Here is a 19906-nt window from a genome sequence, read left to right as displayed (position 1 = left end):
TATAGAATATTATTATATCTAGTTTTAAAGTTGAACTTGTAGTAAGCCAAATATATTCTAAGAATTAAGGGCTTAAGAGTACGAATCTTTAATTTTTTGATTGCTATATCGATCATGTCTAAGATCGATATTATTTAATAATACACTTTATCATAAATATTTTTAAACCTCTTTTTTGACTTGTTATGAAAAATTATTTCCATAATAATGCTAACCATAAATTCTGTAAATTTATCTTTACTCTGATTCAGAATTTATTATCCCATTATTTATACCTTGTAAATAGAAAATTTTAAGATTAATAAATAATATAGATTTTTAGAAATTTAATTGAAAATATATTTCAACTGAGTTTCTTTATCATATGATAATAAACTCAATTTATATTAATTTTGGCTACAACTTCAAAAAAAAAATTGGCTATGTTTTGATAAGGGTTATGGATTTTTTTTTTGGAACTGTCTATTATTTAAATTAAAAATATTTAAATTAACAAAAATAATATAAAAACTTTTTAAATAAATCTTTAATATCATTTAATTTTTTGGCTCCTCATGAGATATGAATGAGGAAGAGTATGAAGACATAAATTGCATAGATTTAGATAAATTAGACAGTATTAGCTACAAAGTAATATCAAATTTTATATGAACAATGAAATTTTTTAAAATTTTTTCTTATTAATGGATGTGCCTTTTTATCATTTTGAGTAATATTCAATTGAAAATTTGAATTATTTAAAAAATAAGCACATATATTAATCTTTATTATTAATTTCTTAATCATTCTTTTAAATTTATTGCTCAGAGTGATACAAGTTCATCTTATGAATTTGTTTTAATTGATCCTTTCAAACTTGGTGAAATTGGTAGCAGTGATGAGACAGATAACAGTTTTGTGCATCTTAAGTAAATCACAAAATGTCTTTGAACTTTTATTTATTTTTTCTATAAATTTTAGTTACAATATAATAGTAAATGAAGATAAAGCTACAGGGCAAAAAGGTGATTATAAATTTTAATATACTTCAATATATTTTTTAAAAAGAAAATGACCTTATTGATTCTGAGATAGATAAGGATATTTACAGGGAAAATTATGAGAAAACAATTTGTGATGAAGCAAAAGATAAGTCAAATGCCATTGAAGTAGGTTCGGATGTCTTAACTCAAATTAATTGTGAAACATCTATTCCAGAGCCTTTAAATGATAATAAAATTGAGGAAAATGAACCCAAAATACCTACTAAATTGATAAAATATCATTCAAATAATGATAAAATTAGAAACACTCTACCCAAAATAATCTTGCAACCCCCTCATGATAAAAATATTCAAATAGAAAATATAACAACAAAAATTAAGGCTGTTCTTATTAAAGATGTGAAGATTAGAAAAAAACACAAAAAGACCAAGCACAACCTTACAAATTTTGAAAATATTGCTAGACCACAAAATGAGATCAAGTTGACTAATTATAATACTATCAATAAAGACACATCTGATTTCAATTTAAAGGTACTTGAAGATGCATATTCCAGTCTATCAAACACAGATGAATCAGACATCAGTATGTTTTGTGATGATAAATCAGAATTCTCAATGCTAAGATTTAAAGAAAATAGTGATGATGATTTATGTGATAGTGTGGTTAAATATGAAGAGAACATGATCACGGATGTGTTGGGAAAATTAGTTTCAAGATTAAACCAATCTTCAACATACATAATCAATCCCTACATTCAAGATTATTTTAAATGGGTATTCCAACACAAGACTAATATCAGCATTGTTGATTTGACAACTCCTAAAAAAATGGGCAAGGTTTTTAATAGAAAGAAAGATAAAATCATCCCAACACAACATTATGATAATAAGGACATTGATATGGAACAACAATTTTTTTCTTCCACACTTTTATTGATACTTTTGGCCTCATTTTTCATCACCTCATCTTTCTTATTTTTTGATGGTAACATAATTATATTTATTCAATGTCTGAGAAAAATGCAATTAACTTTTAATATACACCTTTTTCCAATAAATCACAATATCATTTTAATTAGGCATTCCTCTCCACTAAAATCACAATTTCTATTTGAGCGATTCTTATTTCCTATTTTTAACCAATCCCTAATATAGGTTTGCAAGTGGGGATTTAGTCAGCCCTACTATGATTGGGTGGGTTACAAATTTTAAAAATAGGATGTGTGGGCTAGATATATTTCTAGAACAATTGGTAAGCTGGCTGATAGATTTTAAAAAAAGCTGACCAATTGTGCAGAAAGAACTTTCATTTATTAAAATATTTTATAAGTTTTTATATAAATTTAAAAAATAAAATAAAATAACAGCCAAATCAACCTATCGAATAAGATAAACAAAGTTTTAAGATGGGTAGGCAGATGATTTTTTAAAGAAAACCTACATGCATGTTGAGTAAGTTAAATTAATTTATAACAATGGGCAGGTGAACTCTCAAGCTATAAGGCAGCCCATTGCAGACCTCTACCTTAAGGTTTAACAAAGGCCTCGTATATATGAGATATTTTGCATCAGTTGCTGGCAAATCAATACACCTAAACAATAATCATAGGCTGTTCTTAAATGCACTTTTGATTCCAAAATATAATATTTTGTTGGATGAACGATAATTGCCATAAGCAAATCATAAAAATTCCCCATAATACACTGATTATAATTTGTGTCAATTATTTTTTAAATATTGATATCGCTCGACATTTTTAAATTGGTCCCTTCAAATATATCAATATGGCGAATATTAATATTTAATGATGCAATGTTATGTTAATATTGGACCATAAAAATTTTAAAAAAAAAGAAACGATGGAATAATAAGGATCGAAATAAATAGACACTAGATAATACCGGTTTTTAAATCGCGCATCGGCTCGATTGTTCATATTTTTAGAATATCGGCCGATATCTTAAATTGGCCGATTCGATTAATCAAAATGGCGAACAATTTTTATTTTACGATAATATTAAATATTCTTAGTTCGAATAAAATTCCCCATTTGCTTTTTATTTATATTTATTTTTGACTTATTCTATTATCATTGTAGACATATTTCTATAAAGTTATTATCAGCTATTAATCATCAAAATAGGATAGGCCTCGGTACCGAGTTAATACGCAAATTTAAGATTTTTTCTTCACATAAAAAAAATACCTGACAGCAACTTGGGTAAGATTATCCTTCCGGTAAAAATAAAACTGGGTGAAAAACTTTTTGATAATCTTTATGTGCCAAGTTGGTTAGGGCTGTTCTCTAATCGGTATACAACCTCTGAATATTTAAAAACTTAAAGCCTGGAACATTGAAACATTAGTATTTGTATTTAAACCAATTTAACACGCCTCCTAAAATACCTGTATATGAATCCACCACTAATAATTGTTAGAATTTCAATTTTTTGTCAATCTTATTTATATATCTTCCAAGGGGAGTTTAAAATCTAGTGAACTAGTTTTTATGCTTACTCTATTTTTTTAAACCTTGTCCTCTATAAATTTAATATTGAATATTTATTAATAACCGGTTCTGTTCACGGTCACGTCGGATATAGATTTTAAATGCCGGACCTGAATTTTTTAAAATCTAGCTTTCTAGAATATAAAGAGACAAACTTTTTAGAGTTTATAATTTTTTCGCTTTCCTCAAAAAATAAAATTATAAATTTTTTTTTCAAATCGGCCTCAAACCTTTCTGACTGGATGACACTCGAACTTTCCAAAAAAGTCGACTAGGATTTATAGCATAATATTTTTATCCGGCCTTGTAAAGAATCTTAAAAAATAAGTTCAATGTCTAATAACACTTATTAGGATTAAAAAAATATTATTTTTTATTGGAAAAATGATTATTCGATTAATTCACTAATTTTTTGATTTAAATCCAAGTTTTATAATAAAATAATTTTGGTAGAGGCGAATACCTCCTGATTAAGAAAAGTTAATAATGGAATATGCAATCATTTTATATTACATTATCTGTTTTCTTGTGAATATTATTAGTAAATTAGTTAAATTGACAATAAATATTTAATAGTCTTTTCTTATTTACGATAATATAATATATTCTGAGTAGTCATAAGCCTTAGAAAATTCGCATATAATGGCGGAAAGCTTTTGACCAAATCCTGAGACTTAGGCGATACTTTTTTGGTTAAAATTTTAATTGGGGTTTTTGACAATACTATTTCTGACTGTAATTATAATTTAAGAAAAAAAATTAAATTAAATTTTTTATTTTGAAAATCTAAAACACTGTTTCGCTTATATTTAAATGATATAAATATGTCTTAATTCAATAAACCTTCTGCAAATAAATTATTTAAATATCATATTTTCCTCATAATCCTACCCTTCTATATAAATAATTTAATTTTTTAAAAATTAAGAAAACTTCGGGTCATACCCTCAAACATATATCCTTACAATTAATACTTTTTAGATAAATTATATCAGGACAAAATGAACTACACTTTTTTAAAATCTTCGCCATATTATTTCTTGTATCAAAACTACAATACGATTAATAACGAACCTAATGTTGTTAACTTTGTTTCAATTGGAGGCTCAAAATCATCTGCTCGGCTCGCTCCCATGCTCCTCCTGAAAAATAAGACTCGATTTTTGGAAAAATTTTGCGAAAGATTCAAAATCAAGTCGGCTCAAAGGATACAAGTATTTCCAAATTTATTTTTTAATTATATAGAATAGTCCCCCTCCCCTCCCCATTTAAATTTTATGTTTTATGATGAAATTTTTTTTTATAAAACCAATATAAATATATTTTTAAAATCTATATAAATTAGTTTAGTTTAAACTAAATTTATCAGTAAATATTTAATTTTTTCAAACAAGTTTATTAAAAAAGATAAATCTGCCAAACTTTCAAAAAATAAAACTTATAAATACTTATACATTCTTTCCTTTTGGATTTTTCTTATATCAAGTAAAGATATAAAATTTACATAAAATTGAATATTTCGATAAATTTATTTGCATAGCATCATACTTTAATTTAAAGATAATGAAATAATTAATTTATAAAAAAGAATAAATGATAATAACTAAGTTGAATTGAGGACTAAAATATTGAGTGTATTAGTCGCCAAGATAATTATCTTAATCTCGGTTTGATTGATGGCATCATATTAGATTTTCAATAATAATTATGATCGAACGCCTATTATTTTTTAACATATGACTTATATCAAAGATTAGAATATGGAAAAAATTCATCCTCTCCTATCCAATCATTCTTAAAATAATTAATATTTTTTAAATTTAATTTTCACAATTTTGTTTCATAAATTTAAAATTTTGATCTTTTTTATCTAAATTATAATAATAATAAGCTATCAGTTCTCATTTTTATTAAGAAGGCCAAATTATTTTTTTTTAAAAACGAATATTATTTTATTTACACAATTTATAAAAATGTCCTTAAGGTTGAAAATAAATAAATAATGTATTGGATTTTTAGAAATCTTTGTGGCAAATTTTTTTTGATGGGATGATCATTTCAACTCATAATGTGGGAAATATTTGCCAAAATTTAGGTATATATCTACCGAATATCGGATTGGTTCAGCCGACCTCGGTAAAATCAGATTGGATAAGGTTTTTAGAAAACTATATCAGTCAACAACACTAAGTATTATTAACAGCACTAGTCAGACAATCGTCAATGCATTAAACAAGATTATCTGAAGTCATCTGTTCACCATTTTAATTGCACTTGGTAATAAAATAAGTACATAGGATTTGGCAATTATATTATACCTTATATCTTTGTTTAAAACATTTCACCTCTTAAAATTCCAGAAACCGGTATGGAATCTATTTATAAACCGAAAACAACTTTAAAAAATTATATTTGGAACAGGAAATAGAACATTTTTTATACTAGGTTCCAATCTCCGAAAATAGGCGTAGAATGACACCTAGCAATTCTGAATTAAAATTAAAGATTTAGTAGATACACTTTTTTGTATGTCTTATTTGGACCTATGCAGGTATATAAAAATTTTGTTTTCTTTAGTTTAAATGTGTGTATTTAATGATAAAATAGTGTTAGATTTTATATTTGCACATAAGGGTGGTACAAATTATAATATTAAGCGAAAGAGTTGGTTGGCTTTATATATTATTATTGTGAATATATCCACATTGTGTAGAATTTTATTTCTGTCATTATTGTTTCCAGGCCACTTAAATATGGAGGTTGTTTACTATCAAATGAACCATCTTGTTTTTTGGGACAATCGGGAAAGCCCGAAAGCTTTCGCATTTCATATGAGGTTTTTCTAGCAAATTTGCCTGATATATTTTTGAGAGTTATAAAGGGGATTTTATGCCAAATCTCTATTATAATATTAGGTATTACATATTTTAAAAAATCTTATATTCTAATATTATATTATCAAGATGGCGAACAGCTATTTCAATTATTCAACCTGTATAATTTTTCATTATAATTACAATTTCCAGCCTTAGCTTTATATTTTCTTATATTTATTTCTGATAGTATTATTTTAAAAATCAAAATAAGGCATAACAAATTTGACTTCCCGCGGTTTTTTATTTATATACTAAAAAAAAAAATAATACCCTGGTTGGGAGAAAAAACGAATATAAAAAAAAACTTTTCACAATTAGATCATTTTTTATATCAGGACAGCGAAGTCTTCTGAATTCAAAGATGGTATATTTCTGATAATTTTAGAGGAAATCTTCATGACATATTATAAATGTTAGAAGTGAAGCGACAGCTATTTAATAATAAATGATTCAGTCATTACTGACCAAAAGTTATAACCTATACTCAAAGTTGATTTCGTTCGTTCTGGTCCATCTTTTTTTTCAATATTTAAAACGCAAATATCCTTTTACACCCATTTTTATTCCTTCTTTCCCTTCCTTCTTAATTGGAAATAAAATTTCTTGACTGAATTTGAAAACTATTTTTTTTTATAAAATATTCCGGAGTTCCTAGTAGACCTAAATTCTACCAATCATTTTGTAGGATTGTTGAAGAATTGTTAAAAATTTATATTTATTCGATAAGTTTATTTTATTTGACAGTTGCTTTTCTTTGGAAATTAATATCCCGAACTCTATGCAATTTATTTTTAATTTCTGTTTAATCATTAATTCGGATATCGAAAGACAAAGTATATATTTTATGATATATTATTCTTTGAGCATAAATTGCGATCTGAAGCGGCATTTGAATGAGGAATTAAGAATTTAAATCACTTAGTTTTTCCGGAATTATCAAGAGTTCAATAATTTTTTTTTATTATAATATTTAAATTGTGTTTTCATTTCACAATCAGTTATTTCTTTCTTACTTTGGCAAAATGTTGTAAAACAAGATAGCAGAAATGTGATAAAATAATTAAAAATTTTAGTTTATTTTATAATATATATAAAAAATTACGAAATGATTTATAATTTTTGACAATTTTGCAATATTTTAACCGTTTCGCAGGATATTAATTTTCGTTTTTATCAGCGGTACATATTTATTTAACAGTACGGCGCAACCTAAAGCGGAAGGGGGGGGGGGTATGGCGAGGTTGGAACCCCGTACCATTTTCATTTATTTCATAAAAAAACAATTATTATTCTTTGAAAAAGTTTTTGCCAAAATTTTCAACCAGTTTGGTTAGACTTGAGAGATCCGATAAAACACTCAGTCTTATTAAATCTACGTTAATATTAATTATTATAACTAATGATTTCACCATTTCTTTTTGATAGGGAATCAGTAAATCCATTATTCTTTAAGACGTTAATTCGAAGAAAGTAACGCAAAATACGCAATCACAGTTACTCATTATTTTATAAGAAGCGGTACTTATATAAACAGTTATAATAACATTTTATTTTATTTTAGTAAAATGTTATAAATTGTAAGATAGTATAAATTCAGTTAACTTAAGGAATCAATATTAATTTAAGATAACCTTGACTTTTTTCGACTCGATAAAATCTCTTTTTTTTGTAAAATGTTTTAAAAATTTAATTACAAAGGAATAACGTTTAAATGTTTGATTTAAATAAAAAAAAATTTAAGAAAATATATAAAATAATATTTGCGTATTTTTAAATTTTCTAATTGAGAAACTTTGTAACAGGGATGTGAACCCTTCGACAAAAAAAAATGGTCCGAGTTCAAATATAAAAAAAATGACTTAAATAAGACTTTTTTTTCATTCATTTATTATTATACTTCAATATATAAACATTCATAATTTACAAAAAAAAAATTTAAAAATGAAATAATTTATATGTTAAATATTTTATTCAATCGCATAATCATAATATCTTAAATTATCATCCTTGAGATTTTCAAGTAAATTAGACAATATATATTTCAAAGATGAAAATCTACATTCTACGTTTACCTAAAATAGTTAGTTATCTTTATAATACATAAATTATTGTATTTGTGTCGCCGGCAGAGCCATGACGATTCTAGACAAGATATATAATTCTGGATATATTAAAGAATTTTCTTCCTAGAATTTTAAAATATTTGTCTTATTTATTCTCTTAACTTCTGAGAACTTTTCTCCTAAAAGTGCAATAGACATTTTTTGATCCTCCTTTCTATCTGATGATAATTTGATTTTTTTTCTCTACCTTAAAGTAAAATTTCAAGATCATCAATGTTGCTATCATTATTATCACTACAACCAATAGGTATTATTGTTGTAGGCTCCAATATATTGTAAATAATGGAGTTTTGCGTATGCCATAAATCTTTAAGATGGTCTTTAGCCATTTGGTTTTCAATACTCAATAAAACGATATCGAGAGTCTAAATATATAGAAGCATATACAACACTATTTTGCAAATATTGTTGCTCTCGAATTTTCATGTTTTCTAATATTTCGCATGATAAAAGACTAGTAAATCTTTCTAAATCTAATCAGCATCTAATCCATATGCCATAAAAATCGGATAAACAATATTGTTCTGATTGTAATCTTAATGTTGTTATTTTTAAAGGAACTAATGCACTAGTAAGATCCTTTATATGGCGCCAATCATTTTCCGACAAAATGACTTCACATACTCTTATAATAAAATCATTACCAAAATCTTTCAAACTTAATAATTGTTCTAGCATCATACAAATTGAGGGTATTGTGCAATCTAATATTGCCATTGGCCTTCATTGATTTTAATGTTCTTACAATTCTGGGAGTTATATGTTTTCCAACATCCCTTCCTTTATCAATGATAGTTTTAAAGCGATTATTTTTTAAGCTTTTATATTATTTTTTTAAAAAAATTTTAAAAAAATTAAAAAAAAAAATTTTTTTATGACACCTAGAACCCTTGGACCCTCCACTATTAAAAAGGTCAGGGTTCGGGTACATTCAAAATACGAGGGTTCGGGTTCACATCCCTGCTTTGTAATTTTTTTTCGGAAACAATTTTATTCAAGTTATACGGCCCGGCCCTAAAAGAATATTTTGGGCACTTTTCGCTCGCGTACTTCGCAGATCTCTTATCTTAAATCATTAATAATTCCGATCAACAAATTTTCGTTCTTATTTATATCTTTTTCTATGTTTAAATTACTATTTTTTGTTATGCGCAGAGAATTAGGGAAAAATATATGTCAAAAAAAATTATTTCTCATTATTTTTTTAAAAATTCATATTTAAAAATTTTAAATATAATTATTTATTATGTTATGTGTATTTGTTTCATAATTTTTAAATATTGTAATTATCCTTGAAACTAAAATTATTCATAATTTTAATTTTTTTAAATAAAAATTTAAAAAAAAATGACTTAGATTTATTTAAATTTCTATGAATTACTACCCAACTTGACATTTTTTAAATTTTTATTAGAAGTTTGATCTTGCTTTAAGATTGCAAAGGGCCGTAGACACGGCCAACTCCTGGAAAGACAAATGCCAATAATTTCATCGCTTAAATCCCGTTTTAATGACGATAGTTCTGTTGTATTTTTTTTAAGAAAAGTAAATATCTTTAGATACCTTGTTAAATTTTATTAATTGTGATTATATTTTTATTAATTACATTTTATCTGAAAATTGACTAGTTACAATTAGTTCAGTGTTAATATTAATTTAAAAACTCTACAGTTAAAGTTATAAGCTCCTCTTATGATGTAAATAGGTACAATAAACAAAGCTAATGACATTGATTAAAAATCTGTAGAAGACTCTTTTTTCGACTCTATCCGGAAAAACTGATTTCGGCCCGAACCCTAACATAAAATTAATTCCATTTTCCTATATCGACCCGAACAAATCTAAAAAAAGATTTAAGTATATTGTTATTGTTGGAGGAAATATTAAATAATCTACCAGATCGTAAGATAGTTATAATTTACAATTTTATGAAATGACATATGCAATCAGTTTTATTTTTTGAATTGCTGGGTGATAATACTGCCGATTTATAATTATATTATGTCGGGTAGGCAATGACACATAATTATAGCTACTGACATTCATACATTTCAATTTTAATGCAAAATCAGCTGGTGACACGCCATTTTTCTATATTTATATTAAAATTTTATGAAAACTTTTTAAAAAATCATGTCATCATTTATTTATATTAATTCTTATATTGAAAAACCAAATTGGCATGTCACTAATTGATTTTGAATTTAACTATAATATCTACTAGATATTATTATTATCATTGTAGTATAAAATTTAAAAATGGAGTTTGAACCCTAATTAATAATAATAATAAAGATGCCTATTATTACAATTTAGAGAGAAAGGAAAAGCTAAGATGAAAGAAAAATATTAATCATGAATAGTATGATACTAAAATTATCTGCCGATACATATACAAAGTATCTGTGCATTTTTCTAGTACATATATATATATAATTTGTTTTTTAACAAGGCTTGGAAAGAAGTTATTAACGCCTCGAAAAGCCTGAACTACCCCCACTTGACTCAGCAATTGATGGATTTAGATTTGAATAGAACCATTAATCTCATCAAAGGTATAGACAGGAAATTGGCCAAATTTCAACCTTTATGCAGGTCCCTTGTTTAACAAAAAATTTATAATAATCTTTTAGTTACTTTTTTCCTCCAATTTATTTTAAAAAAACTTATTTTGATCTAATCTTTTACTTCGACCATTTTCTTTCTTTCAAATGGTATTTATATGAAGCCCAAATTATATTGATTTTACCTCTTTACCCACCGTAGGTTAGGAAATCCGGAAATATTATCTTTGCAGTTGCCTTTCGACAATCACCTTATGTTACCACTAAGGATCAAACCTAAAGGTTTTATATAATGATAATATTTCATCACTTTAACGTTGAAATGCTCTATTTGTTACTTATTGAAATTGGTGAATTTTTTTTATTGTTATTACTAATACGTTTAATTTTAACCGACGTAGACAGTATAATAGAAGAGAACTTTGATTGCGAATATCTTTAAAAAACAATTGTCAGATAGATCATTCTAATGTTCAATATATTAATTTTTTACCAGATATTATTTTAAGTTTATAACGTTTTTTTAAAAAGAGAGAGAAGAGTGCAAAGAATATACAAAGACTAAGACTCAGCATTTATATGGGGGTGCGATAATAGCGGATCAAGTTCGGAATTAAATATAAAAATGAATCATATCATTGAAAAAAATTCATAGAATTCGATCAGCTATTAAATCACATCATGCCAATTATTAGACTGGCCTATACGTTGTAAGACTAGATAAGAATTAAGGCATAGGAAAAAGACAAAGAATAATAGTGCATCTTAATTAAATATTCTTATATTTTATTAACCCCCTCCAAAAAAAGAATTGTCGATGCATACACTACCTTGCCCCACATCGTTAAGTCAAATACCCGCCCTTATCACAGGTACCTTTCATATTTTGTTTTTTCCTAACATTTCGATTGGTCTATCGATCAACCTAATATATAAAGGTAATTGAATATCAGCAAATGATTACTATAAAAATTATTTCCCGATGGATGATATTCATTTACATCTTATATCTTATCCTCTTTAATGGCAATACAATTATATTAATCATATATTTAAAGATGATATTTTAATTGGTTAATCGATACCAAGTTATCACCAATCAGAATACCTTAAAATATTCATTTATTAAGTCGACAGAGGAGAGTACCGCCCCATGAACGAATTAACTACCATTTCGGCTAATATTGACAGCTTTGCGAGACTCTTGTTTCATCGCCGAATCCCCTTGCAAACAAAGGGTGACATGAAGAGGCGTAATAATAGCAGAGAGACTCTATGCGCAAATTCTAGAGAATTATTGATGGACGCAAAATTTATTCAAGTTTAATATATTTTTTTCGCAGAGATGCACCATTACCACTTTTTTCGGATAATTAAAACTGATACCACCAATACTTAAAAATTATATAATACAATTCATCAATATATCATTTATAGATAATGTATATGAAATATAAGTCGGATAACTGCAGGCCTGGAAACCATCCCGGATCGGACCAAAAAAGTGTGATATTAAAATCTGGTCATTTAAAAAGAATTTAAATTATATCAATCAATCAGTTGGAATATCTATAATGGAGTGTTTGATATTTATTTACTATTCGATTTTCAATGGCCAAAATTATCAAAAATAATGAATTTTTTTTGATCAACCTCTGCAGGTCTCTGATAAAAAGGAAATAGTAAAAAAATACATTACCATCGTTCATTCCAGTTAGAAATTTGTAATTCAATTTTTTTTAAACATTATGAGGGATTATTTTTGAGAAACGATTATTTGTATTGGTTGAAATTAAAAGTACCGACCGATGCCGTGAGTATCGTTACATCATCCGGTCAAAAGTTTTGGCGTTTAACCAGGATAGGTTTGAATCCATTTTTTATGGTTATTAAAAAATTTCCTTTTTTATGTTCTCTTAGATTTCATTTTTTTTGTGATATCGGTTAAAATATTAAATTCTTTTACAAATATGTATAAAATAAAATTTATTTTTTTTTAAAAAAATAATTATTATTTCATCTTTTAAAAAAATTACAAAAAGTTTCCAAACAAAACTCGGGCACTTTTACCTATTCTCCCGAATAACGTAAATACGGATATTTTGTTCTTGAGACGATTTTTCAACGTTCTTCCTGCTGCTGATTCCTTATACCCCGCTTCATTAAACGACGTTGAAAATTTAACTACTAATTTGCACCTAAAAAAATATTCCATCTTTACGAATATAGCGAATGATAGCTTAGGTTTAAACAAGAGCCACATGATCACTATTAAGAATGAGTCGTTATCGTTTAACTTTCGGGGATCCGGGGGGCTGGATAAGAATGAGATTAAAATCTTGGGTTCTCATTTTCCTAAATGCGCCTTGTTGAGTCTTTATTCACGTGATCATCATGTAGGAAAAGGCGATAAAACGAAATTACGGCGATTGATCAGAAACAGTGGCAAAGAATTGGAACGCTTCAACAAAAATTTTAAATCTTTCCGTAAACATTTCAAAAAATTCCGCAAAATTTATGGGAATGAAGGCTTTAAGGATGATTTTAAAATTATCAATCAAATCCTTTGGGATAGATTTCGAATCCCCATGTATAGCGGAGTCGGTAAAAGACATTCAATCCGTCATAAATCAACAGCTGTATATCAACTGATGAATTTGGATAAAGAACACAGGACCGAATTCATTCGCTCCATCACTGGGGTTTTGAAAAATATGAAGGTGGGCGTCGATAGACTTATCATTGATAGCGCTAAAACACGGAAATTGGCCAAAAAGTTTAGGAAGCTGCTTCAAAATTTATCTCGTGCATTAAAACTTTTGACCATGTTGGAGTTCGATATTTCACCCAGAGAAGGAAACTTGTCGCCTGTCACTCATATTAGTTATTCTAAGGAAATTAACGAAAGTCGAAAGCAAGTAAAAGTCATTACGAATAGAGTTTCGCACGGAGATTTCGTCAGAAAATATAACGTTTCTACTAGTCTAAGTGGGATTAATAATAACAATTATAAAAACGCGATTGCCTTAACGAATATGACCCCATGCGTGATATCCCTAGTTACCTTTGGTCCGAAATCTTTTTGGAAATGCAAAAAATCAATTTTCATTAAAAGAAGACACGTAGATAATAATAATAACAATAAAAATAATACCATGCCATCCTCTATAAAATATGTAACCATCGTCTTAAAGAATATTTATCATTCTAGTAATAGAATTTTGAATCTGGTCAGACTACCGAACGATGTTAGGAGGAGAAAACAAATGAAGTTGGCATCTCTCGAACTAAATAATAAGTCTAATATAGCCCCCGTGATAAACCTAAACATGGATAAACGGTGTAAGCCTCTTACAGTTCGCGATAATAAAGATCGATCCGGAATTTCTCGGCTTGTCTCAGTTAAAAGATATAAAAACAGCTTGATTCCTCCCGCCATCATACCACCTCCACCACTACATTTTACCACAAATCGGGGTATTTTTAAAAACCTGAACAAGTTGCACGAGCCCATCATTCTCAACATCTGTCCGACAAATGTTTTAGATGCTAAAACGAGCAGAATAAATGTAGCCGATAAATATTTGCTAGGCAATCGTATAATATTTACATTCGTTTCTTCTAACAAGACCACTTTAGAAATTCAGTTCAAGAGAGTTAGCAGAGACAATGTTTATAAATTTTGGCTCAAAAATGACACCTACAGGTGTAAAAAAATCTATAAAATTTTTATTTCTAATATGAGTGATAATTTAAACAAAAACACGAAGATCTGCAACAGTATGGGAGAGCCAACCAAAATTTCCTCCTCCAGCAGCGAGGACGAAATTTCGCTAGCCTCCTACGATTGGTCAAAATTTTCCAGAATGTCTCAAAACGAGAAAGCCTTTGATTGGTCCATCGATCAGCCAATCGGGCCACCGATAGGGCCCATAGAGGAATCCGATTGGTATCTTCTTAGGTTGGAAGATAGACGCAAATTAAGACGCACCTAAAAAATATTTAGCCTTTATATTTTTGCCGATATTTTATTTAGTCCTTTCAAATATTTTTAAATTCATCAATTCTTTTTATATCCATTCCCTTTTCTTTGTTCAATCCTTTATTTATTATAAAATATTTTAACTTTCAAGTCACTTTAAGTTTTTACATTGATTAATTATTACAAATCAATTAGCAGTCCTTTAAGCGAAATTTCGATATTCTTAATCAATCAAATAATATATGCGAACTCCATTATTTTTATATAAAATGATAATATAAATCAATGATTCATTTTTTTTTCTAGTCTTCACACATTTACACTTAATCCGCAAAATGATTACAATAATTTCGATGAATCATTATTTTGGCGATGCATCATTCTACTCTTTTTTTCTTTATCTGATCAAACTTTTTTTAAACTTGTGTTTTTTACCGCTTTAACCAGTTATTCTCCTAAAAAAACCATATATTTATCTATAATGACTTAATCCTTCATCTTTAGCGCCCAACGAACTAATTCAATGCAAAATACAACACCATAAATGTACTGATATAATATATTTTTATATTAAATTTATTATAAATTGTTTAAATTATATCATTTTATTTTTTTTAGCTCCCCTTGCATCAAAATTTAGAAATTTATTTATTATATTAATGTTTATATTTTAAAATATCAAATCAACTTTTCATTCGTCTTTTTAGTATATTTTTTTAAAATATAATTTAAAGTTTTTCGAAAAAATAAAAATAAAAAATTTTTTGGGAAAAAAATTTCGTTTATAAATCTATAAATAATTCTCATTAGAACACATTTTTGGTATAGTAGGGTAATGGCTAAAAATCGACTCAATTTACAAACCCCTAAACGCGATTTAATTTATTTCTGCTTTCTTTAAAGCTAAAACTAAACTATAATTTCAAGGAAAACACCGAAGCTGAAATGATAGTTTTTGTTCAAAAACCTGGTTTAATCATGTCTAACAATGGCTTATTAACTATCCGGGTGGGTTATAAATTGTGCGAGCACATGAAACGTTTTGATCCAAGAAAGTATTATTATTTAGGAAATGGACATGGGCGATTATTTGGAATTCGTTCCGGAAGTTCCATAATTTTTTAGGTTATCGTAAAACATTTTTTGCTTCTCGAAACGCTTACAATTTTTGAAAATCTAATAAACGGTAACTGAATGTACAGTGGCGCAGAACAAAAATATATGAATTTATTCTGGGCCTCTGGTGCAAATCTATTTAAAAGACATAAACTGATTTCTGATTAGCTATTTAAAAAAAATATATATACAAGTGTAAATCTTTATTTTAAAGGTAAAAAAAAAGCGTTGCTCGAGGTTTTTTTATAAAAAATATTATATAATACGGGTGTAGAATTTTTTTAAATTTAATAAGTATCGTTAACCTAGTAGATTTATTAAAGATATAATTTTGTAAAAAAATTACATTACTAGTTACTTTCGAATTTGATAAAATGTGCAAAGATGCTCTGATTAGTGGCATATTTTAAAATTAACGACCGAATTAACTTGATACTTTTTAAGTTAATTATAAATATATTTCATTAATTATATTTATATATCTCAAATTAAAAATTAAAATCAATTATATAATAAATTTCTATTTATTTTTGGATAAAAAAGGGCACATCTTTTAAGGTCTAATTTAATTTATGCATACAAATTAAAATTTATATTCGTTATTTGTCTGTTTTTCGGTTCTACTTCCTTAAGATGCTTTATTGGTTGGGAAAGAGTCACAAAGGCGCTTTATCGACATCACATGACTTTTCGATCCCAATTTTTAGACTTTAAACATAATATCGATTTAATGACCAGATCGGGCTAGCCTCATATGGTTGAAAGATATGAAACAATCGAGCGTTGCCAAATTTAAAAAAAAATTGTATATTATAAGTTTACATTATGAATATTATCGTCTGCTTTATATGTAAATTATTTTATTTTTGTATATAATAACTAATACTCTTAATTTCCCTCTCAATGACGCATTTTTTATAACAAAATAGACGAAATAATTTCCATGGAAATGTTACCAATAATCTATGCTTTAGCTGCCTATGGTGATTCACAAAAAATATCTCAAATGAAATATATAAATCGCTTTGCTAAGGAATGGTTTCAAAATTCATTTAATGAATTATTAAATGATGACATAAAATTCTATAAATGTATAATGATGAAAATTTCAATCTTTAATTATATTCTATATGATTGCATTTATGCAACATATATCTATACCTTTAACTACCCATGTGTGAAATATAACTTCAAACAAGATTTTTTTTTTGGAAAGGGATAACAAAAACTTATCATTAAACTTCGGCAACGATTAGTCCAGTAACTCCTTGCTTCGCTGTGTTCAGAGGCAACATTACTCTGCGCCAGAAAAGGAGTGAAGTACCCTTATGGTAAAACTAATATGAGATCTGCGAGGAATAAATTTCTAAAAATACTGACTTTATTCTCTTTTCTGTCTCATTTAATGGCAATAGAGAAGACATTGTTTTTTTATGTCACACCTGGATAATCCCTTCAATGAGTATAGCAGCCACCAAGAAATAGTACCTCTCCAATCAACCTTTATGGCCATTGGAAGAAGAGTGTTCAGGCCCGGCCTAGTCGTTCTTAGGATACAAAACAATGAAGGTAACAGTCAACATTAGATTGGCCAACAAATTCGCCACATCGTGTATGTCAATGTCACCGAGAATAGGTCAAATCTGCCCTACGCTATACATCATTCCCAAAGCAGATGAATCCCGAGTCATTAGTGACTTTTCTCACATTTCCAACAACATTCTGAAATATTCATTTAGCTTTAAATCAATCATCCTGTTGCTCCAAACTGAGGAACGCTAAATTCGCTTGCAAAATCGACATAAATTAGTCTTTTTATCCATACCATATCCCAGTGTGAAAAAATTGATCGGTTTCACTTTCAATGATACAGTTCCTAACAAGGGTTACCAGGTCAAAATTTTCAAATTGCGGGAGAAATTTGGTATTATGCGGGAGAAATATGAAAATTGCGGTAGAAATATAAAAGGCCCGCAAAGTGCCGGCCTTCGGCCAGGATTTTGAATTGACATCCGCCTATTATTTTTATAATTAGTTTATATAAATACAAAGTCGGTATAAAATACGTCTTGATTTATTAGAATATATTAATTTATAAAAAAAAAACCAACGATCTTTTTTAGATATAAAAGAATGTAAACAAGATAAAATTTTATTAAAAAAAAACGATTTTAATTTTACAATTAAAAATATATTTTATTGAATGTCCCTCAAAACGACCGCAATTGGAAATCTATCGTATGTTTGTATGTATAAATTATAGGGGTAGGCGCTTAATTATCACGTATCACGTTTAAATACATAATAAGATACTCTAAAAATAAGAAATAATACAGATGTAACTACAATTGCGGCAATTTTAATCACTTATCTTGTAGTGCAACATTCACAGAGATACTTATTATCACAATGTTGGTAGAATCTTTTTTCCATAATATTTAACGACTCTAATATAAATGAAAACTATACTTGTAGAACAAAAATGAGCAAGGCTATCATCAATGTTTTAGGACCTAAATCCAGGAGGTCAATTCTTGACGATTTGAAAAATGAGCATACATATGCAATTCTAAAAAATGCATCTAATAAGGGTAATATTAAAATATTTTCCTTGATTCTCCGTTATTTCAACATAATTAAGAGTGAAAAATCCAAAGACATAGCTAACCATATAATGGTAAATATAGCAGATTCGAGAATATCAATAAATTGCAAGTCAGATTTCTGAACTGATAATGTCTCAGTGAATTTGGTAAAAACAGAGTGTATTTACAGAATTGAGTCAGCACAATGTTGGTTGCGATATGTTCCTAATACCTGCCATCGATAGAATTTTAAAATTTTATAAACCATTAAAAATATATTTATTAAATAAAGATTATAAAAGCTGTCCTAACATTTTGAAAATTTTTTTCAATAATGAATGGCAGATATATTTAGGAATGATTTTACATGTAGGAAATCTACTACATGCTGTTAATGTGGTTGCAATCAGAAGAATCTTAACAAAGATTCACAAAATTATGCTGCAGATGTGTTCATCTTTACAATTAAAAATTGACAATAAATTTTATGCGCCATTGCTAAAACTTAATTATATTTTATTTGAGATTTAAATAATAGAATCAAATACCGTCGTTATTGAGATATTTATTAAATTCATGGCATGACATATTATATATTTGTTTAACCATTAGCTCGGCCTCTAATGTTGTTAAAGCAATCCGATTTCTCTCCTTTTTCCAGGTAGTCCTCATCAGGCTAAAAATGCGCTAGGATGAGGCATTAGAATGAGGTAAGGAGAAGACATACTCGCATATTTTTTCCAAGCATGGGGATTCATCGTTATTACAAAAAAATTCTACCCATTTCTCCTCTGCTTTTAGACCATCTAACTAAGTATTTTGGCGAATCATAAAAAATAGAGAGAATTACAATCTCCTCAAACAAGACATCAATGTCTTTCGGTATTTTTAATATATTTATTAAATTATAAAAACCATCAATTGATGGTTTCTGTTCCAAGGTCATAATATTACAATTTGTAAAAAGAGTTATTAAAATCAAATTTTGATTGTAAATATTCTAAAATTGTCTTAATAAAAATATCTGCTTCATTTAAAAATGTATTAATTAGAGTATTATTTGAACATTATAATATAATATTTTTAGCAATAGCGCCATAAAATTTATTATCAATTTTTAACTGTAGAGATGAACAGAGCTGTAGCGTGATTTTGTGAATCTTT

At 27.4% G+C, this 19906-nt stretch overlaps 1 protein-coding gene across 1 annotated transcript; it reads left to right on the top strand.

Moving 5' to 3' along the window:
* Window positions 1-444: 444 nt before the first annotated feature.
* On the top strand, window positions 445-15737 carry LOC135922558 (uncharacterized). Its single transcript, XM_065456956.1, has 10 exons — window positions 445-630; window positions 808-908; window positions 961-1004; window positions 1048-1971; window positions 4478-4710; window positions 10948-11090; window positions 11262-11341; window positions 11869-11931; window positions 12190-12380; window positions 13102-15737. The coding sequence occupies exons 1-10, from the start codon at window positions 562-564 to the stop codon at window positions 15052-15054; spliced, it is 3801 nt and encodes a 1266-aa protein (XP_065313028.1). The 5' UTR covers window positions 445-561; the 3' UTR covers window positions 15055-15737.
* Window positions 15738-19906: the final 4169 nt, after the last annotated feature.

Source organism: Gordionus sp. m RMFG-2023, chromosome 1 (genome assembly GCF_954871325.1).
Source record: "Gordionus sp. m RMFG-2023 chromosome 1, tfGorSpeb1-WG-v2, whole genome shotgun sequence".
In the NCBI taxonomy this organism is placed as follows: domain Eukaryota; kingdom Metazoa; phylum Nematomorpha; class Gordioida; order Chordodea; family Parachordodidae; genus Gordionus; species Gordionus sp. m RMFG-2023.
Note: the sequence above shows the minus strand (reverse complement) of the source record. Positions and strands in the feature narration are given on the sequence as shown.